The sequence below is a fragment of the Microchirus variegatus genome, assembly GCF_963457635.1.
Source record: "Microchirus variegatus genome assembly, chromosome: 19".
Classification (NCBI taxonomy): Eukaryota; Metazoa; Chordata; class Actinopteri; order Pleuronectiformes; family Soleidae; genus Microchirus; species Microchirus variegatus.
The window spans coordinates 5,639,754-5,663,607 of record NC_139820.1 but is presented as its reverse complement, the minus strand read 5'-3'; the positions used below and the strand labels follow the sequence as shown (position 1 = coordinate 5,663,607).

Genomic DNA, 23,854 nt, shown 5'->3' with positions numbered 1-23,854 from the left:
TTCTTTTTCGGGTTTTCCAGCTGCCACTTCGGCGTGTAACTCGTTTCCCTTTCTCAGGCTTGATGTAAGCAAGACTTGGTCTGGTGATTAAAAAATTTGCATCTGGCAATTTTCTTGTTTTCCTCCCACAATTATCTCGTGCTGCCCTTCATTCAACATCTAACCAACTATCAATTTTGTCAGGAAGCTATAGCCGCTCTCCGTGTAATCTTATTTATTCACCTCACTGGTTTGTTGCTCTGAAAACAAAGACCAAAAACGATTTTGACCAGCATCCATGAACGTGTCATTTCTCCAGCATTATTATTATTAAATAAAGCATTGACCGTATTATCTTTCTGTATGATTTGATAAAATCATTGCCCCAAAGCTTTCAGCCGAGCAGAGCAGAGATTTAAAGGTCCAGTGTGTAACGTTTAGGAGGGTTTATTGCCAGAAATTGAATATACTAAATATAATCACTGAAATATAAAAACAATGAATCCCCTCAAGCATGACCACAAAGCCGCGGAATAGTTATAATAAAGTATACATGTTCATGGTCGGTCTGTTGTGTCATGTATGATATTTTGAGGCAATTGGTCAATGTATGGCAACGTTTTTGGGCACTTCCTGTTTTGTGGCGAAATGGCAGCTAAATTCAAAATGGCCAACTTCCTGTTGGGTCAAGTTTGTGTCGGTAGACGTGTTCGGGATCAGTCTTTTGCGTCACGTTTAAAGTTTGACGGCGATCAGTCAATGTATGGCGAAGTTATAAGGCACTTCCTGTATTGTGGCGATTTGGCAGCTAAATATAAAATGGCCGACTTCCTGTTGGGTGAAGTTTGTGTCCGTAGACATGTTCGGGGTCAGTCTTTTGCGTCACGTATAAAGTTTGAAGGCGATCGGTCAATGTATGACGAAGCTATAGGGATTTCTTCCTGTTTCATGGCGAATGATTGAAATTCGGCAAAACACAGATGGTTGCGGAGGCCACGCCCCTTTAGAATCCGCTTTTTTTTTTTGGCAAACTTTTCACCTTTGATGTGTTGAGTACACATCGGTATGACAAATGTGCTCAGACGAGTCCGCTCTTTTACGGAGGGTGCAAAACGCCAAAATGGACGCCAAAATTCCGAAATGGTCCTCAGTTTCAGTTTCAAAAAGCAGTTTCGGCACTTTTATGGTTACAGTAAGCAAAAAAAAAATAAGACATAATTCAGATTACTTAGTTACTTAGTAGTTAATTAGAAGTCATGGTCGTAGTTATTTCAAACCAAAATCGTATTCAAACCTCTTCAAACGTTTCACGTTTAAAACAAAATCTTTACGTGGACTCGCAGTCGTTTATCCCAAGAGCAGCCTATAGTTTATTGGCCTAAAGCTCAACCACTTATTCAGCGGTACAGCGTAAACGCGATAAATGCTCCGACGAGGCAGTAGCTTTTATCCACCAACACACAGACTGGGCTGTAACTCTCCCTTGTGTGTCAGAACTCGGTAGATGAAAAAGTTTCCCGCCGCAGAGCAGCTACTTTAAGAGCTTTCGGCTCTCATTTAGATATACGGCAAATGGCAGCGTAACCTTAGCGGCAGACACCGTAGCCTGTTTTGAGTGATTAGGTGAACTAATGTAACGACTCCAAGAGCGTTCGCGTAAGCAGCCGCAGCAGCCTTTAGAAGGATGGTGTCTTGTTGTTTATTGCCGTGCCACAGTTGTCACTCAGCGTAGAGGCGACCGTAGCTTGCTCTTCCCTTGAGTGTGGAGCTGTGTGTCAGGTCTTTAAAGCTGTGCTAATCAATACTTTTATTCTGGCAGTAGCCGTAGGTGCGACGGCCACAAAGACAAACGACCGACAAAGTCCAAAGGTCAGTGTGAATTCATTACACACATTTTTTGGTCATAACTCAACAACTTATACAATACATTTAGCTCAGTGTCTTGGGCAGATGTGGATCCAACTTGACTGGTTGTCAGGCTTAATTACAAGGTGGTGAATTTTCTGACATAAATAACTGATAGCAGACTTTTTGGGTGGGGTTACAAAAAAGCATCCATCTCGTCAAATTGCTGAATGACTGTTTTGTGAGCAGTAGCCATTGACTTCTGAGACTTTTTTTTGGCCACTTGTGACAATGTTCATCTAAAGCTTTTACTAAAACAATGTTGTTGGTACCTACCTACCTACCATAATGACTTTGTAGGGAATGTGCATAGGCGACACAAGCTCTAAACTCATCTGTACTGATAAATCCAGAGAGACTAGGGCTCCGTCCCAATACCTCCCCCTTAATATTTCCCCTTGGTTTTGAGTGCCCTCAACCGTAAATTCCCCTCGTTGAGGGAAGTGGTATTGGGACATCACTACATGCAAATTAGCATAGTGAACGTAACGATGTGCTAACGTAACGACGTACCCTATATCACGAATGTGATTGTGTTTGCCGGGTGCTTCGAGAGTGTGCTCTCTCGGGGCCCTCGGCGGGAAATCGCCGCTCGCTAGCTAGCTAGCTAGCTGCTTTCATAAATCGTCACTTATTTTCTGACATTGGTGTTCAAAGCTCAACGGTCCTTTGGATGTGTATCAAACCAACATATTCCAACACAATTCGACATTGTAACGTGCTTATTTGCCAAAATATAGTACCACGAAAATGTTCCTCGATAGATGTGGCCGCCATCTTTGCCGGATCGCTGAATCCGCAAAGCATCATGGGTAATTTCATCTTCCACTTCTTTTCAAGCCTGCACCAGAGGGCAAAATCACATTTCCCCTTACTCCACCCTACAAAATGTAGGGTTAGGGGAGGTATTGGGACAGAGCCTAGATCAGCATTATTTGAACGCATTTGACAATGGTTTGAATGTAACAGATATTTGTTGATTTAAAAATCCCAAAACATCATAGGTGCAGGTACAAATGTGCAAAGGAGCACTAGCGGAGCAGGGAATCAAACCCACAACCTTCACTCTACCACTGAGCAACATAGACGAGCATTTAACCGTTTAAAGACCAAACCAAACCTTTCGCTCATTTTGCTCAGTTCACGAGCAAACTCCCTGTAACATCTTCATGAGGTCAGCTATGTGAATGTTATGTTTTTTCGGTTTGATCCTCCCCAGTGGCCAATAAGGCAGCGGAGCAGCGAAAGTGAATTTGAAGATATTCCCCCATTCTTCATTATCCACTGTCCTGAAGTGTAGCCACTGGCAACGGCTGCAGAGTTTCTTTTATATTTATTCTCAGTCACTCCACCGGCGCCGTTGTCAGCCTGCGGATCACAGCCTCCTCTCGGGGCAAGTTTTATATAGTCTGTATTTATATAGCACTTTTCTAGTCTTGATGGCCACTCAGAGCTGCATCTATGTTTTCATACACCTATCAAGGTCCTGCACACACACTGCTGGCTCTGCCGTAAGGAGCAACGTGGGGTTTAGTGTCTTGCCCTCGGATATTGGCATATAGACATATTTAATACATTTGATATAATACATTAGATTTTAGATCTATCTATCTAACCTAACTACCTACCTAGCTTAAAGTAAGCTAAAAGAAGACATTCCTACCTACCTACCTACCTACCTACCTTAAAGTTAGCTTAACATTTGCTAAATCTACCTACCTACCTACCTTAAAGTTAGCTTAGAATTTGCTAAATATACCTACCTACCTATAGTTCTAGCTACCTACAAGTTAGCTTAAAATTGGCTAAATCTACCTACCTAACTACCTTAAAGATATCTTAAAATTTATTTAAAAGAAGACATTCCTACCTACCTACCTAACTTATAGTTAGCTTAGCATTAGCTAAATATACCTACCTGCCTAACAACCTTAACGTTATCGTAAAATTTGCTAAATCTACCTACCTACCTACCTACCTACAAGTCTAGCTACCTTAAAGTTAGCTTAGAATTTGCTAAATCTACCTACCTACCTAGCTACAGGTCTATCTACCTACAAGTTAGCTTAAAATTGGCTAAATCTACCTACCTACCTACCTACCTACTTACCTAAGAGTTATCTTAAAATTTACTAAAGCTACCTACCTACCTACCTACAGGTCTACCTACCTACAAGGTAGCTTAAAATTGGTTAAATCTACCTACCTACTTGCCCACCTACCTAGCTTAACCATCCATTATGTCATATCATATCAGTATTATTTCAAAGGTGTGATTCTACCAGCATAAATATCCTCATGGGCAAACGTGGCCATTATAACAGCACAAGCTCCCTCAGTAGACTGAAGCATAATGCTGCATATATAACACTGACTGATGAGTGATCTTACAGAGATGTGCACTACACCATGATGATGCATGACGCAGCCGTGACACATGACCTTTGGAAGGCCTGTTATTGGCTGATTCGATGACATTACATTAGTCACTGCCATCAGTACTTGAGTCACAGATTTGGCTTCAGCTGTTGGGTTTATTTAAGCTCGCAAACGTCCATAAAGAACAGTTTTTGTCATATGTATTTTAACGTTTAAATCCTCCGGTTATGAGTATTACATATTCACTTAATAACTGGCCTATGTTTTGTCAGCATGAATGTCTCCCTGCTGACGTACACACTATGCAGAATCACCTGATTGAGATTTGGTGCAGTATTGGGCTGTGTATGCACTTGGAGAAGTTTTTCCAAACTCTATCACTCTCGGCGTTGCCATGCATGGAGCACAGGAAGCGTATTTACTGTAACAAGGATCTCTGAATCACTCTTGAGCTGAAAGTTTGAATGATCTAAAAATATTTCCATCTCACAGTTATTTATGAAGTTTCATACGCAAACTCTCTGCATGCATTAGACAGTCTCCTGCTGCAGCGAATTATCATTTTTAAGACTGTATGTGGTTTTATTTTATAATTAAATTGCACTTCCAAGATAACTGGACAGATTGTGTACATGGACTTAATGCAGGATTTCTTCTCTTTAGTGCTAAGAATTCAGGATTGAATGTGCAAGTGCATCCTGGACTCATTATAACTTGTCTTCCTCTGCGCTACGGAAATTATTTTATGTGAGCTATTCAGTGACAAATGCAAGGAGACCACCAGTTTGAATATAGCAACTTATTAAATCATATTAAGCCAGAGACAATATTGAATAGGAATGGCGCCGATGCTCCGAGGTGCAATAAACCTATACACAGCTGTGAAGGAACCAAAGTTAGCGCTGTTGTAGATTGATTTCCCTTGTTACAAACGCAATGGAAATGGTAAGGCAAAATAAGTTTAATCTGCTCAGTAACTTTTGATATTTGTTTACAGTAAGTCATACGTGCTTCATTTCCATACGACCAGCAGTGACACTATGTGAGGTACCGCAAACGTCAGAGCACAGGATGGTCAATATAATAGATTTTTAGTCTCTACTTGTTTTTCTTGACTCTATTGTGGCTCTTAAATGTAGAGTTGGAGATCCTGGAAAAACAGGTTCTATCTATCTATTTATCTTAAAGTTAGTTTAAATTTGCTAAATCTACCTACCTACCTACCTACCTGCACCTTTAAAGTTAGCTTAAAATGTGCTAAATCTACCAACCTACCTACCAAGTATAAAGTTAGCTAAAAGAAGATATTCCTACCTACCTAGCATAAAGTTAGCTAAAACAAGAAATTCCTACCTACCTACATACCTACCTACCCACCTAACTATCCTACCTACCTTAAAGTTAACTTACAATTTGCTAAATCTACCTACCTAGTTGGATAAAGTTAGCCAAAAGAAGACATACCTACCTACCTAGCATAAAGTTAGCTAAAAGAAGACAGTCCTACCTACCTACCTCAAAGTTAGCTTACAATTTGCTAAATATACCTACCATTAAGTTTGCGTAAGATTTGCTTAATCTACCTACCTACCTACCTACCCACCTGTACCTTTAAAGTTAGCTTAAAATGTGCTAAATCTACCTACCTACCTAGCATAAAGTTAGCTCAAATAAAACATTCCTACCTACCTAACATAAAGTTACCTAAAAAAAAACATTCCTACCTACCTACCTAACTACCCTACCTACCTTAAAGTTAGCTTACAATTTGCTAAATATACCTACCTACCTACCAACCATAACGATAGCTTAAAATTTGCTAAATTTCCTAAGCTATACCTAGCTTAAAATTTTAAGCCAACTTTAAGGTTTTAATGTCACGAGGCCTGCATTTGTTGAGCACTTTCACTGACCAGTTTATTGAACACCATCATAACTGTGCCAGAAACTGAACCAAATAGTATGTGACTGATTAGACTCATTATCATGCTTAGCCTTTTGATAAATATGGGCCTAGATCTGAGCAAAAAAATAAGTAAATAAATCAATGAACACAAAAGTCATACAGGTGCCCCCGACTCACACTCTGGCAATTATCTCGCATGTTTGGACCGTCTTCAGGCAACTCCCTTAATTCTTGCAGCTCAGCTGTGACGTACCTCCTGGAAAGCAGCGGAGAGGAAGTACATTTTTCCTACTGGGTTCCAGCTGGGATCGAGCAAGCGTGAATGCAGATAGGGTAATTTCTCTTAAACTTAGTGAGGAAAAGACAGATATTCCACTGGGATGTACGGTTAAACGGTGGCCCCAGGAAATCCTACACCAGGAGACCCAGTGTTCCTGTAGCTACCTGTTGGGATCAGTTAAGTCTGTCGAGAGTCCCTGGAGCCTCAGTGATACTCTGTAATAACCATATTGAGCTTTTCAAATGGAGCCATTTACAGGTATTGGGTCATTATCGGGGTTTCTTCCCCCGGATTTCGTTTTGGAAAAATGAAAGTGTAGACCAGTGTGGCAGCGATTTTATGTTTAATTAACAAATCCATAATTATAATACGAGATCAGCCAATAACCTCACATTTCAGAACAACCCTTTTCCTTCCTGGATTCTGCTGGAATCATTTACCTCCTCATATTGGAAATCCATTCCAATCTAACTTCATTTGTAAAGCACTTTAAAAACTCCTTCTTGGTTTGTGACTCCTGAGAATAAGTCTTTTGAATATAACGTTTGGCTTTTTACTAACAGCCCAAACAAACATGCTTTCCATGTTATTGTACATGAATTCTCGCTTCAAAGAAATTCACTATCATGGATACTTCTTTCTCTCCAATTTAATTTTGCTTTTAATGATGTCTCTCATAAGGAGGGCGTCATGGAAATATATATATATAATTTTTTTTTTTTTTTGGATTCCATGCAACCAAGTGGCAACCAGGCGTGACGTCACCCATAGCAATCTCAACCTCCTTGTTTTGAAGCATTGAGATTGCTCCTGTAGATCCTATCTCTATCCCCTAATACCTGATTGTGTTTGTTTTGTTTCCATTTGGCGTCTTCCTCTCTCTCTCTCTCTGCCACCACTGTGGATGATCTGCATAGATGATTTGCCAGAGATTTTACGCCGGATTCTCTTCCTGACACAACCTTCCCATTTATCCAAGCTTATGACCGGCACTGGGAGTATACACTGGATAATAGAGAATGGATTATTAGCAATGGGGGATTGGAACCAGTAACCATCCATTACAAGCCAAACTCCCTTCCGCTCATCCATTGGTCACCCTCCATTTTTTTCTCCATGTAATATGTGCATATATTTAACATTAATGGTAAATGGTAAATAATTTAAATAGTAAAATAAAACCAAGTCTTTTCTTTTGCTATTTGATTAAAAGTGCAATATGGAATAAATTTAAAGCAACTGGCTGTAAAATCTTCCTAATATGTCACAGAGACTCAGGAATAATGTTTATATAACATATTGAACAACAGTACAGTCAAAATATTTGCATTAAAAAAAATATTTTGCAGACTGCAAATCATGTTTTGGCATGTGGCGCCACCTACCACCGTCTACCAGTCATTGCAGTCTCCGAGCAACCGCGGGTTGCCAGTTACGTCTAAAAGACCTTGGTATTTTGAATTTGAGCGTAGTAACCGTTTGTGGCCACATTCTTACATATGGCTCCTTTAAACGTTGTCATTTCTTCTATTTATAATACATTTATTTATTGATTTGTTTGTTTGTTTTGTTGATTTTGGACGTTCCCTAAAGCTCCGACCTCTTGACTTTGCCGTTCTTCTTTTGGATAAATAATTAGTCTGTTAATTATTATAATAATAATAATAATACTCATAATAATATTGATAAAATCCCCGTCGTTTCACCACACGGTGGCCCTCTGCCTCTCCTTCTCGACGCTCCTCCTCGCCTCCACCACTCTCTCAGCCTCCCTCCTCCTCCTCCTCCTCCTCCTCTCTATTTCCACCGCTTCCTCGGGTCGCGCTGCGCACAGTCACAGCCACAGACGCTCCTCCAGCTCCGTGCTGCCCCGGTCGTGCGATGATGGTCGGCGGCTCGTGTGCTCGCAGGCTGGCCCGCCGCTCGCGCTCCGCCCTGATCGCGGCGCTCACGGTGCTGCTCGTGCAGACGCTGATCGTGTGGAACTTCAGCAGCCTCGACTCCGGCGAGGACGGCGGCACCAGCGTGCGGGAGAAGAGGGACCGGGTCGCGGCGGGCAACAAAGCCGCCGCCGCCGCCGCCGCCGGCAGCGACTATTTCCAGCGCGGCGAGAGCCACAAGCGGCAGCAGCAGCAGCAGCAGCAGCAGCAGCATCTCCCTCCTCCGCCTGCGAGAGGAGCGGCTCGGCACATACAGCAACCGGTAAGAGAGGCGGAGACAGCGGTGCCCAATGTGTCCATCATGTGTGTGTGCGTCTCTGCGGGGAGGATGATCATGGTCAAAACATTCCCAGTTTGCGCTTTTGGCGGCCTTGCCTCTACAAAAAAAAAAAAAAAAAAGAGCGAGTGCGCGGCTGTTGTCACCTTCCTCGCAGGGAAATGAGAGGATGTGTGAGGATGAGGATGAGGTGAGCGATGCTGGGAGACTGGCATCCTCCGCTGATGGCTCAACACTCTCCTGCACACACAGATCTGATCTCAGCGCAGTGGTTCACTCCAGGGCACGCGCTTTTTTTTTTTTTTTGGAGATGCAGAGTCAACTGAGTGGGGTGTTAGCTTTTTTTTTTTTTTTTTTTTATACCTGTCATGGTCTGTTTGGTGTTTGGTGTCAAATGCAGGAGCTGCTGGGCTCAGCAGCGCAGGCCAAATTGAAACCTAATCCAATTTACATCCCTGCTTTTGATGAGTGCGCACAGATATTAGAGTCACGCGCTGTCTGTGGAGACTGTTTTTATTGGTGATGGCAACATTTAAAACAACACACACACACACAAAGGTCAAGAGGGGATACAATGGTGGCACACACGCACACACACACACAGTAGTTCAGTTGTGGCTGCATAATGAACATCATGCACACTAAGATGAATAAATGAACTACAGATACAGCCTGTGAGACTGTGTCCATTCATAAGCTCAGAGGGGAGAGTGTTGCACGCTGGGAATTCAATAAAATCAGTGTTTATTTGCAGTCTCTGCCCTGGAGACTTGCACACACTGACTGACTGAGTAGGTTTTTTTGCATTTGCAGAGATCAATTTTTGCACAACCTGATGTCTGGAATTAAATTGAGCTGCTCCCCTCACAGTTGTTGTTCCTGGCAAAAAAAAACCCAAACATAAACAAAACACCTTTTCCCTTCATTGAGGCTGCCAGGCGTTCAAGTACAACCCGCCGCCGCCGTGCAAACTGCAACAGATAAAGCGCGCGGCCAGCGATGTGCTGCGATACACTGTGGCCTCGCAGACACAGTTCAGTCGCTCTGTCGCTGTATTATCTGTGTCCTCCGCAGATTTCTGCAGTGACTCACTCACTCACTCACTCACTCACTCTCTTCATGTGGCATCACGGACCGGCCTCGTCCCACCTGCCCGGCGTCCAAGGGCAGCTTTTTATATGTATTTGAGGCGTTTGTCTGCTCTTTGTCAGTGAAATATCAGCGGTAATACACCAGTAACGGCGCTGTAGGGACTGATGAGTGTGCGGCGCTTGTTAGTCAGGATGTTGTTATTATTATTACCTCTTGCTGGCGTGGAATTACTGTAATGTTCCTTCAAGGACTCTTCACGAAATGACAAGCGTGCGTCACTTTGTGCCGCAGCCGTGAGCTCTTAAATAAGGCTTTTCCTGCCCAGTCAGAGGCTCTCTTCTGTTTCTTTTTCCTGCAATTCTGTCGCCCCCCCAGACTCTTCACGTGCAACTAGTCGCCCGTCAGCCACACTGCATTTTCATCCCCCACCCCCTTCCTCCCCTGTTTGGTAGTCCAGCCTAAGGGTTGAGGCACAAGCACCAACTGATGCTTGTATATACGAGGCGAGAGCAGCACACTTCCAGAGTAGAAGGAGCCACGAGCTACAGAGCTCCTGCGTGGTGAACTTGTGTCGGGAATATTCTGCATAGCCGAGGATGTGTCACCCACAGCAGGCCGGAGATGCAGCTGTCATTAGTGGTCGTCTCCTGTCGCGTGTGCGTCTTTTGAGGAAATGGCAAAAAACGGAGATGTTTTTTTCTCTCGTGGCGGCCGCTTGTTTGTCATCACGTGAACGATGTTGTTGAACTCTTTGCTCGGCTCTATCATCAGTTTTTTCCCCCCTGTAAAAATGTTATTTTAAGGGGATGGAGTCTACGATAATCAGTGTTGGTAGTGGCCAAAATCACTCGATCTGATATTGGGAAAAGTTTAGTACCAATGGTTTTCTAGAGTCAACAGAAGTCAAATCAGGAATTAAAGTGAATTGGAAGCAGATAGACTATACAAATACAATTGATTATTACATTACATCAACTTTTTTTATTAATATCCCTGCTAATGGACATGAAAAACTGCTTTACCTTCAGCAGGAGGCTAAAGTAAAGCTTTTTGTGAGCTCCACATCTGGTCGTCAAGCGCTTTCTTTCCATCTGCCACAGTAGCCGTACGCTGTCATGAGCCCCTTGTGCCCAGCGGGCGTCCGGCTCACACATGCTGTAAAGAGTTTCCCAGTTAGTCATGGGAAGACGTGAAACATTACTGACGATGTTCACTTTTTTCCACCGAGTTTTTCCTCGTGGCTTCCTGTGTGGAAGATGACGACATCGCTAATCCTTACAGGACGTTCAAAATCTGCTATACTAATATTACATGGCATGTTTAACCACAGAAAATCATACTCGTTAGTGGACCTTACGTATACAAAGAAACGAGAGATGAATAGGTTTTGAGTGATAAAAGAAAACAGCTCTGTGGGTTTCCAATACCCTTTTCCTCCTGGTCAAAAAAAAAACCTGTGTAATCCCTGTTTCTTGACTCGTGGGAACGCGTTTAATCTGCAACTATAGCACTTTTGTAGCACCGAAAAATCACTTCTTCTTCTTCTTCGTTAAGTTCTGACGTAAAAGATACAAGCTAGTAACGACCGTAACTGTCATTCGTGACATCACGTTTCACGCACAGATGGTGCAGCGGTGAAAACACCACAGGGCAGAACCAACCGCTGGCAACTAGAATGGTGTTAATCACCCTTTTTTTTTTCTTTTTTTTTAGTGGGTTCACCGAGGCTCAAAACACTGTAAAGACTCAGCATCAACGTGAAAATGGAATCATCGTTTCAAACCACGACCGAGTAACGACTTCTTTTTGCGTTTGGGAGCTTTTGCTGGAAATTCATTGTCGCTACCAGTCTGTGCTGCGACTGTCAGCGCGACCACAACGTGATTCATCCCACTGTGCCCGTGATCACAGCGCTGACTCACAGCTTTGACTTCCATTCATTTGGACAAACTAACCACAATTCAAATCTTCCCCCTTAAATTAACCAGTTACTCAGAAACGAGCTTCTGCCTCATTTGTCCCCATGAGGACTTTGTTTGTGCCTCAAAACCTTCTAAAGAAACAACACAAGCGTCCAAAATGATGCACAAACAGAATCCACTACATAGCGACACACGCGTACATTCCTATTGAAAGATCCCATATTATGCAAAATCAACCTTTTAATAATTTAAATCCTCCTCAGTCTAAGTACAGGAGGTAAAACACGCGATGTTAACTTCCGCGCTCATTAGGATGTCACAATGCGCGGAATTCCTGGAATTGTTGTCTCGCAGAGCTCCGGTTTGTCTGTAAAACGCGAGTGAGTGAGTGCTGGCTAGGGCAACAGTGTGCGTAAAACATAAGTCCGTGAAAAGTTCTATTCTTGGCTCCACAGTGCAGCACAGAGTTCTACACAAACTTCCAGCTTCAGAGGATTTATCTGTCTAATGGATACTGCTAGAGCCTGCAAATGATCACTTTTCCAATGCTAACTGCTGTTAGCTCCCAGTGTGGCTGATGTCATTTCCTGTCCCTTAAGTTTTGTTTTTTTGTTTTTTTTACTACTAAACAGAGCTTTCTGAACAGGGCTGTTTTGGCAGGGTGATTGAATTGCTGTGGTGCGTCATGCTTATGGTATTTTGACCAAAACATGTCACAGATTCACATGTTCATTAGGACACCAGGGAACTAGGCTAACTTGGAGAAATAGGGTATAATATGGGACTTTTAAAGCTGCATATAAATTTGCAGTTTGACACGGCTGCGTAGCTGCAAGATTTATGTGTTTGAATGTGTCGCGTTGGCGTGTTAGTCCTCATTCAGTCAGATTTGTTCGTATTACAAAGCGGCGTTGCAAAAACACGCTTCTTGTGTTTTCTCTTTCTTCACTGCCTTCCTCACCTTTTCCCACACACACACACACACACACACACACACACACACACACACACACACACACACACACACACACACACACACACACACACACACACACACAAACACACAGTTTGTTCGCTGTGCCATTTCCATGTGCCAGTCACTGTCAGCGCGGGTTCTTGTGTGGCAGCAAAGCCACTTTAGCCGCGGTAATTGTCGGTTAAATTGGCACTTCGCAAAAACTAAATCACGTCGGAGTGTGAGCTATTTTGCTTTAAACAGACATCGGGACATACGTAATTACAGTCCGGAGACGCCCCCGGAGATGCACTGTGTGATTTAAAATTTCAACTGTCCCAATCATTACATCAGTAAAGTGTTGCTCCGTTAAACCCGTAATGAGGGAAAAGTAAAGTACAGGCTGCCCATCAAGTCCGTCCATTTGTCGCGATGATTCAACGCGCAGAGATGATTCAACGCGCGTAGAGATCTTCCTTCATTTCAAGTGCTCGTAATCTCAGCGAGACACGGACACGTTCACGTCTGACGGAAAGGAATAAGCAACTCAGACTTGAAAGAGATGCATCAAAAAAAAACACCAAGACACTTTGATGTTGATGGGTAATTTGTATACGTGACACCTTCCGTCTTCAAAAAAACATCTCATTACGATCATGATTCCGTGTGCCGTAAAAGACCCGTCATGTTGTCCCGCCGAGCCGATCCCACTCCTGTGCAAAATATCTGTGTCAGCGCAGAATCCGAAAAACTTCAGACTCTGTCTACTTTGTCGACTGACAGGTTTGCGTAGCCATGGCAGCGCAAACATCACACACGGACGCCTCTATGCCGAAACGCTCCTCCGCGCACAGGTGCTACATGTACGGCGGGGGCCTCTTTACTGTGGTGGTATCCATGTAATCTGTTTACAGCAGAGGCAGCAGAGCCTCTCGCTCTCTCTCTGTCCTCCTCTGTCTTTACTCAGTGTGTGTGAAGGAGGGGGGGGGGTCGCTATTCAACAGGTGTCAGGATGTTAGAAATGCTACACAGTAGTCCTGTCAATGGTGTTGAATCTTGCACAGGAGATGATGATTGTCTTATCCCTAATGGAGCAAGTGGATAATTACAAAATTGGTGTAGAGTTGTTGCCTTTGCAGCAAGATGACCCAGCGTTAGAGACCCGGTCAGAACAAGGGTCTTTCTGCATGGAGTTTGTATGTTCTCCCCTTGTGTTCTCCAGCTTTCCTCCCACAGTCCAAAACCATGCGATATGGGCATTAGGTACATTTGGACACTCTAAATTGACCGTAGGTGTGAGAGTGAGTGGTTGTTTGTTTGACCGTCTATTGCCCTATGTTGGCTGAGATTGGCACAGCGACCCCCGGGAACCTCATGTGGAGGATATAGCAGTAGAAGATGGATGGACAGCTATTCTTCTTAGGACATGTTGTGGAAATTCTCTGCTGCTGGTGAAGAATGAAATAGAGAACTTCTGCCGGCCGACAAGTATTTATTTTCTTTGCAAGGAAAAGGTCAATCTTCACAGGAGTGATCCTAGCTGGAGAAAGACCCAGAGCATATTGAGCTCTCTACATTTATACCTGAGCAACTCCCCTCCAATAGACAAAGTGTTTGGCTTTCCAGGCTGTACCTAAGCAACTCCCCTTTTGCATTCCTCCAATAGACAAAGAGTCTACCTTTCCAGGCGGTGTTTTCACACCTCTTTTTCTACTGTAGGTATCGGGGAGCCGACTCCCTGCGGATGATGTAGGAAGGTGCAAGTTCACTCTAAACATGCTAATTACACAATATACAACACACAATACGCAAAAGGGCCTGGTATTCTGTGTTCGACAAGTATAGGGTGATGGGCAGTTGTAGCTCTGAGATCGAGAAATTGAATATACAATTATAGACACTGCATTGACTTCCATTCATTTGGACACGCTAAACAAAGTGTTATCTCTAACCTTAACCCCAACCTTAACCCAACCACAATTCAAACCTAAGCCCTAAACTTAACCGGTTCCTCAGAAATGAGGTTCTGCCTCAGTGTTTAATGCCAGAAAAAGGGTCCTAAAGTGGTAACAAATACACAGAACACGCATCATCCCCTCACCCATCATCCTGCACCGCTGTTACAGATGGTTTCATTCCCCCAACACATTAATAACGCATCATCCAGATGAATGAAGCTATATAATACCTCGCGTTGCCAATAATCCCATAGGTAAGAGGCTTAGCAGGCAGCCCGGAGAGAGAGAGAGCGGAAGAGAGGGAGAGAGCAAACGAGGCAAGGCAGCGGCCAGATTTGTTTTATCTGAAGTTGTGTCCATGTGGATGTTTAGTGCAGGGCTAAGAGGTCACACACACACACACACACACACACACACACACACACATGCATACAATGCTAGTCTTCTTAGGACACTGCACTGATGTCCATTCATTTGGGCAGCAAGAGTTATCCCTGTTCTTAACCACAACCGGTTAATGTCTAACCCTTCAGTTAACCCAGTGTTGTAATGTAACAAAGGGGTTAAGTGTCTTGCTCAAGGGCACACAATAGACAAGCAGAGCCAGGAATTGAACCCACAACCTTCCAGTTGATACTTAAGTAAAGTAAAGTCATATACTTTCAGACACTCACTTGAGTAATATTATATAAAAAGTGACTTCAACGTCTACCAAAGTCATTTTCTGGTAAGATACTTCCCTTTAAGGAACTGTTTACCAGACTGCCTAACCACAATTCAAATCTTAACCCTAGTTCCTCAGAAATGAGGGTCTTCCCCATTAGGACCAGGTTTTGGTCAACTGGTCCTCACAAGGACTGAGTGACACACACACATGTAGGGGTTATTGACCCATTGCTCAACTCCCCTGCTGTTTCAGGATTATCCCTTTAAATAGATCTACTCCGTGTCATAAAAGGAGATTAGCGCTGACTGCTGTAAGACACATCATGTGTTGCATTGATTTTGATTCCTGATCATATAAAACAACCTTTTTTTTTTTCGTTGAAAATTAAAATAATCAACAAGAAAGTTGTTCACTGAAGATGCGTCACGACAAAAGACTTGCGGTTGTGTTTTTATTTTGATGCTCATGCACACAGCATGTGTCTCTGAGCTCAGTCTGGACTGAAGAAGGAAAACTTCTCATGAACAAAGAAATGTGAATGATGAGCCTCCATAAACATGTTTTCTCAGTCTGTGGGCTGCACAATTAACTTCTGTTGTAATGAAAATAAGTCAGACATTAATTGGCTTTTCTCCGTCGTCGCGGGAGCGACTGTGATGTGATTTTATGCTGCGCGCCGCATCAGTCTCGGAACAGCGGGGCACAGTGAAAGGAGTCGGTTACCTCGCTGAGAGGGTGGAGGTGTGAAGCCTGTCGCCTGCAGCTCCTCATCTTTACAGCTCGCTGTGGCTGCTCCTTCTTCTGCCATTACACTGTGCAATATTTCAAACTCAACTGCTGGAAAAATCAGACCAAAAGAGACAGTTGTTTCTTTTTTCGGTGAACTCGAACACCAGGGCTGTGTTTCCATCATGGTAAACATGGTTCAGTTGACTTGGTTAGGCAGGGTGTGGGCTGTGCCCTGATGGACGCATAGTGTGATGTTGTTGTAGTGGTGCAACAACAACAAACGACGACATTGAACGCAACACAGCAGACAACAAAGGAGGACACCCAGTAGCTCTTTTTTTCCTGCTTGGTTTGTGGCTGTATGTTTTTGTCGCCCAATCAGCTGTGAGTGGAGCCACTCTGACCATACCGTACCATTCTACTACTGAAGTATGGAATCATGGGGGCCAGTTATTTTGGTATATCTTATAGAAAAATATGTACTCTACCATATCGTACCAAGCCGGACCACTCCATTTGGTGTAAAACACAGCTCAAGTGTCCTGACACACACAAGGTCTCTGTTTTGTTTAGTTTTGCTATTTAAAAGCTCTTAATGTAAATCTTGAGCCATGAATGGCCAATTGAGCAGTAACTTGAGTCCGCACCAGTTTTGCCTGACTGCAGATATTGTTCAAACATGCTCATGTAAACAGGAAGCAGCTTGTCGACTCTGCAGTCGGTCACTTAGTTGCACAAAATACTACTAAGTGAGGCACAGCAATGGGCAAAAAAAAGCTGAAAGAACCATATTTTTAAATTCAGTGCACATCACACGTCAATCTGACGATCATCTACATTGAATGGGACTACATTTAGCTGCCCATGCTAGTTATAAAATAAAAATAACGTGTTTTGTTTCAGCTTTGCCTAAATAATATAAAATACTGGGTCTGAATCTAAATAAAACGATCATTTCAAAACAGGACACATTTTGAATTGACATATTTTTACATATTTAAGTCATGATCATGTGAGCTGGACGTCCATCTACAATAACCCGCTGCTGATTTTTTATTGATTGCTTTTCAGGGAAACATTGTAAGCTTAATGTTATGGTGTTGCTGCCACGCTGGGGCGGTGGGACATGATGAGAAGCTGCACTAAAGCGCTCGCATCAGGTCAGATTGTCTGCAGCGCCACTCATATATATCCTCGCTGATTCTTTTCAGTCTTGATCACAGCGTGCTCTGGATCTCCTGCAGCATCTCATATATCTCAGCCACCGCTGCCGCCGCAACATTCTCCACAAATAGGCATTTCGCGTGTACGGAGTCATCAGACAGCATGGAGTGTGTTCGTCTCCCGAGCGTTAATGATCGCATCACGCTGGAAAACACTCGACAGCCCCTTGTTGTCGCGGACGCGTCCTGCAGAATGTCCACTTCTCTGAAACGACTGCGTTCGCTGCTTCATTGACATGCAGCGCACTCGTGCGACACGCAAGCTGCACGCCAACATGCAATCACACCCACGCGGACTCACAACGCCCGAGCGTGAGCCACCGCCTTGCTATCTCCTCAGCACACCATACACTAATCCCCGTGTATTGTATTGCGCTAATAGGACAGAGAGAGTTAGAGACAGGAAGAGAGGAGAGTACGTGGCGGTGTAGTGAAGACACAGGGTGATGACATGTTGCTTGGGTAGAGATAGGGATCCTGTCAGAGAGCGCTTTTGTCCTTACAGTCCCATTGAGCACCAGGAGAGGAACTGACAGCGTTGACTTCTCAATACAGGAGCTGAACGCCAACTCCGCCGAAAGACTTGTCTCAATCTGTAAGTTGGAGCGATAGAAAGGGAGATGGAGACGGGCAAGAGAAAGAGAGACAGATATGTAAGGCTGAAGGAATGTCGGTGGGGAGAAAGAAAAGATAAACGCCTCATCCCTTCGACAAATCCGACGTTGACTCAAATCCTGGCGTAATCCTCAGGGGAACCCCGGTTTCGGTTTGAAGGCTTGTTAGAGTAGCGAAGGCCTGGTTGGCAGAGGCTGTGTGGTTGGTGCAGAACATTTCTGGAAACTAACTGGGGTCCAAATGGCCTCCACGCATGCAGGGATCAGGTCTCTGTAATTTTCCCCTCTGTTGATGTAGTTCAGGATTCAGGGGGTAAGCTGATACGAAGACCCCGTTCATGCTGTTTTTTTTTTTATCGAGCATCTCTAAATTGGAGCCCTCGTTCGAGATTATACCGAGGAGGTTTAGCTAAATCTGCCCAATAATCCCTCTTCTCCGTCGCTACCGTAAACAGGAGCGGTGATTGCACTGGTTTGATTATTCACCCTGATGGATGCAGACAGCTTTTCACATCTGGATCACGTACAGGAGACATTTTGTGATGGTTGGTGGTGGCGTTTGACCCTACTTCACTCTGTAAGTCATTAAACTGAACAAACATGTCATCCACAAATTATGCTAAATGAATTGTTTTCATTTGATATAATATCACACTGTCCAAAACATCAAGATCAACTTTTCAAACATTCAATATGGCTGCCTGTGTTTAGACATTTGGCTTCTCAAATTGATTACATATACCTGTTTAACTGCTTGTTATCACAAATAGCTAACCAGTTAGTCACATGGCAGCAGTTTGCTGAAGTTCAAATTGAGCATCAGAGTGGGCTAGAAATGTGATTTAAGACAGGCTGGTGTTTCAGAAACTGCTGATCTACTATGATTTTTTATTTTTTTTTAACACATAACCATCTGTAGATTTTAAAAAGAAAAAATCCAGTGAGCAGCAACAGCAATATTTTTACGAAGAACATCATCATCAACATGAAAGCTCAGCACATTGAACCTTGAAGCAGATGGGCTACAGCGGCAGATGTAGTCGTCCTGTGTACCTGACAAAATAGTCTTTGAGCGTAAATGATGCAGCAATTGCCGTTTTTCCTTGTCCTACTTCGTCTGTATGCCAGTTTGGATGCTGGACGGCTGAAACTGTATCAAATGAGTGAAAGTTGCAGGACTTAGTTGCAGCAAGAAGGTGCTGGGGTAGATTTCTGGTCTGGGAACGTTCTGTGTGGAGTTTGCATCAAAATATGTATGAATGTTAGGTCCTGGTCCCTTGCGGTGGACGCGCTCAGTCGCAGCAGCTCCGATCAAACCTCCTTCTGACCTTGCAATTTGACTTGTATAATAACAATAAAGATCCTCTCCTTTAAAGCCTAGGGGATCATTCTCAGTGGGTTCATCACTGCACGCGACACCTTTCAGCAGTTTACCACAGTGAGAGCATAACACTATGGATTAGTGCAGCTTTTAAGTGGGACATTAGCTGAAGGAAACGGTGGTGACAGAATCAGGGTTTTCAGGGTTTGTGGTCAAGGTCGTGTTGACGATTCCCTCACGGTGCGGGTCGGTGACGCGATTCATTTGACGCTGCCTTTGCCTCTGGGCAGACACCGTTCGTGACACTGGAAGTATTTTGCGAGCTCGTATATATATATATATACCTGCAAACATCCGCACAAAATTGGACACATCCATACACACTCCCACACACTCTTCAGAGTCCCTTTTGTGCTAAAGGTGCACACCTACAGAATGCATTAAATCATAAAATACTCCCCTTCCTGCATCACAAAACAAACTCACCCACTCAGTCTTCATCTCTCACACACACACACACACACACACATGGACACAAACACACGCATAACGGCTTACAGATGCACAAAACCCTTTATCTCTCTGCCTTTTACTCATGCACCTCGCTCACACACACTGAGAGTAAATAAACTTCCACAACAGTGAGGACCACAGGAGTAGCTTGCCCTGCAGGACTTAGTTACTTCTTCATTTTGGTTTAAAAATGCATGAATTTAAAATACGCTGCTCATTCTGTTTTGTTTTTTTTTTGGTTTAAAACCTCTGCGGCTACACGTGGCTCGCCCTGTCGCACCAGTTCATTTCCAGCTTCCCCAAAGTGACCCACTAGGCGGCTCACATTCCATGCCCCAAGGGTCCAAGGCAGCAAGCTTGGCTTCTTACCCATTTAAGGTTTGAGAATAGGTTGAGATCGTTTTGTGCCTCAAGGCTTCTTATTATTCGCCGAACCATATAAAGACTGTAAAGGACCCTGAGCTCCAGTTTTTCCTGAGGGAAACGTCAGTTGAGATGGTTCATTTAGTCTTTCACCAGGCCTTCTGACCAGGCACAGTTCATTATCTTATTATTTTGGCTCCTTAAATGAGATGTTTGGAAAACCCACATCCACTTCCCTGATCGCTTCTTATCTGCTGTAACTTGGACTATAACATTTACACAGTCTCAGGGTCACCTTGTCGTCAGTACTTACTTTTCACGATGTCTGTTTCTTGTTAGTAAAACTCTCTTAAACTGAGCTAAGAACTACAAAGGAGAGAATCAGTTTTCTGTTTGCATCGGCATGAAAAGAAATTCTTGTCTGGACTTGTCTGAGAGAGCTTGTTTGATCAAAAAATGTTGACAAATGTTGGTCTGTGTGTTGACCAAACCTGGAAATGAAGATGCTCTCGAATGTCTAGTTTTGTTCACAAACAATTTTTATCATTTCTAGCTCATATGGAGCAAAGAAACCAGAAAATATTGAATGAAAACCCTTTTTTAAATTAAAACATTAGTATGGATGTACACTCGAAATAAGGGTTCCAATAGGGTCCTTCTACAAAAACGTCATAGTATAGTATGTCGTCCAAAATTGGTCAAAAATGGTCATAGTATAGTATGTCATCCAAAAATGCTCAAAATAGTCATAGTATAGTATATCATCCAAAAATGCTCAAAAACGGGTATGGTCTACAAGCCGAAGAGCCTTATTTGGTTCTACTTAGCACTTCTATTTCTAAGAGTGTAGCCTAAACTATCAGGATCAGCAGCAGAGCTTCTACTCATCACTGAACAGGTGTTTAAATCCTCTCTGTCCTTCCTGTCTGACACTACTCGACGACTTCCCCCCCCCCCCTTCGTTCCTGCGTGCCCTCCTCTCCCAGGTCGTCCTCTCCTTTTCCCGCTCTTCTTCGCCGCGTCTCCTCATCTGAAGTGGCGACGTCTCGCCGCGCCGCTGAGTCGTTGACTGGTCCTCCAAGACGCCGCAGGCTCCCCAAATCAGCTTCAATGAGGAGCCCTGCAGAGGCCGTCGCAGCCGGGGAGAAATTGCCGCTGTAATTGAGCTGCGTGATAATAATATGTTCTTCTGTCTGATTTCTTACCAGCGGTGAATCATCATCATCATCATCATCATCACCGTCGTCGTAGTCGTGCCATCACATCAGCGGCGCTTTCACGCCGCCGCCGCTACGTCAAACTTGCCCCACTCGTACGCTCGCTCTTTCGCGTCTCGTCAATTTGCGGCGGTTCCACTTGTTTTATTCTAATTTCCTCTCCCTTTCACTCTCTTCCCCTCACTGCTACTCGCTCCTCTCATCCGTCTCCAGCCATCCTTCCTGTCGCTGTTCCATTTCATTGAACTTAATGCCTCAGAGGTATACAGATATTACAATATATGGAGAGAAAGAAGTGTGTGTGTGTGTGTGTGGAGGGTGGATGAGGGGTGGATGGAGACGACGATAATTAGGGTGGATGATGGTGTGATGACGGTGTGTGAGGCACAATGTCAAAAGCCTTTTTGACATTGTGCCTCACACTGTAGGAAAGAATACATTTTGATCATTTTGTCTGCGGCAGGTTGAGTTTCCAGAAACCAATTTAAATATAAAACATTTTGAGCATTTAACCCAAAAGGCCCGTCTGTCTTTTGTTCTCTCTCTTGTTCGCTCACGCTCTCCTGTTGACAGCTGCAGGAGGTTTGGAGGGTGGTGAGGGAATTAGTGAAACTGTGGCTGACAGATATTGAAAAGTTTGGTTTAATTGTGAGCAAAAAAAAAAAAGACTTGATGGACATGCTTCAACGCTCACACACAGAAGTTTATTTACCTTGTCTTCTTTGGGCTCTGCATTGACCCCCAATCAACATTATCTTAACCACAAGGTTTTGGTCTACTCGTCCTGACAAGGTCGGTGTTTATGCATCGCCATTCAGACCTGGACTAATGTCCAATTCCGGTTATTTAAATGTTAATGTAAAATGGACGGCACGAAAAGGTGGAACTCCGAAGTGCAGCGTTTTATGGGAGCACTTAACAAAGTAGCACGGAGCGCTCGCTAGGTTACCTTTGGAAACAGGTTTGCCAAAGTTAGCCACAAAGCATGTAGTAGCATGCTAATACAAAATAAATATGTGTATTAGTGAATGGAAGCCTCGTCGTTTTCAGTATAACATGTTCTGCGGTGAACCCGTGTGAAAATGTCTCACCCACCATGAGGACAGCCTCTTCGCTCCCCGCTCTCCCCTCCCAGACAGCGCAGCTGCTGCTGATGAGCCGTGAAAATTAAAAATCCTCCAAAAAATCTGAAAATCAAGGATGCACACAACCGGGCCGTGCTCAACCCATATCCAAAGTCTTAGGGCGATCTGACTAACGGTCAGTGAGATATGCCCGTCACAGACAGACACACATACACAACTTGCTTTATAGATAGATGGAGCGTAACCGTACGGGATACCATCAAAAATTAACTACTAAAAATAAACTATATTGCTAATACAATGGTGAGCACTTAAAGGTAGTGATATTAAATTGGCATTTTATAACGTATACTGTCAAAAATAAGATGCAGTCTTTGCAGTTTGCTAATTGCATTGTTTCAAATTGCAGTTTCGATTTTAAAACGATAAAATTGTTCAAGCCAAGACAGGTTATAGACCTGTGTTTGTGTGTGTGTGTGTGTGCGTGTGTGACGGAGAGAGTATTACCAACAGGAGGGAAGTTTACACATGGCTTTCAGTGCTTTAACCTTCCTCATGAGAATTGCCTTTCCATACAAGAGAACCATTAGAAAAATCATTGACTGCTTATGGTGTCAGCACTCTTTGTGTGTATTTGTGTGTGTGTGTGAGTTCAAACAAAGAACAATGCTGCTCCTTTTCCCTGACCGTCTTCCCTTTGAACGGCTGGTATAGCCTAGTTTTTAAGGGTGGGTTTTTTTTTACTAAAACTTCAGTCTTTGTCCCCAATTTAGTCCAGGCAAACAGGCCAACAACAATCTTTTTACATCATTCTAAAAAACTGTATCTGCCGCCGAGACCAATTATGTAAAACTTATTTGAGATGTTCATGGATTGACAGCTGCCTCACAAAAATACGGTTTCTCCGATACCCAGACAGTGACTGTGTTCCCTGTGTTGAAAATGTTAATTAGGAGTATTAAAGCGCAAAATCACACAATCCAAAGCAGGCTTTTAATGTTGTAGTCGGGTGGAGGTGGATGTTTTCTGAACAATGTTAGATTCAACTGCAGGTAATGATTATTATGAACATGAATAAATTCGCCGACTATAGTGTGTTGGGAAAATGAGGGCATTTTGGCTGGTTCTCTCATTCTGTTACCACTTTAAATGGCTTTTTGAGGGTTAAGACTTGGATTTAGGGTTTATAGGGCCAATTCCAATTCCTATCTTAACCCTCAAGCTCAACCCTTAATCTTAACTGGCCCTCAAAACCAAGTGTTGAGGGTTATTTTGTCACTTAGAAATGGGACACCCCTGAAATGCAGATTCGTCTTCACACTGTAGGGGGCAGAATAACGCGAATGCTGCGTCCAGTCTGTCAACTCCAAAAAAGATGAAGAAGAAGAACACATTTACGTCACGATTATTTATTACGATCCGTTTGTCAGTCAAGTTATTAGGTTGTCAGTTAGTTATAAGATGATACTCATACAAATACCACAACCACGGACATATTCAGCTGACCGATAGCAAACTATTGACAAAAG

General features: G+C 43.4%; 1 protein-coding gene across 1 annotated transcript in view; it reads left to right on the top strand.

Annotated features, from left to right (window-relative positions):
* Window positions 1–8,333: 8,333 nt before the first annotated feature.
* The window catches only part of xylt1 (xylosyltransferase I), a gene marked incomplete at both ends in the record, with an annotated part of 82,609 nt that continues 67,088 nt past the window's right edge, over window positions 8,334–23,854 (top strand). The window contains one exon of the mRNA XM_083906332.1: window positions 8,334–8,651. Coding sequence (XP_083762458.1) covers window positions 8,334–8,651 — 318 coding nt within the window. The remainder of the gene's footprint in view (window positions 8,652–23,854) is intronic.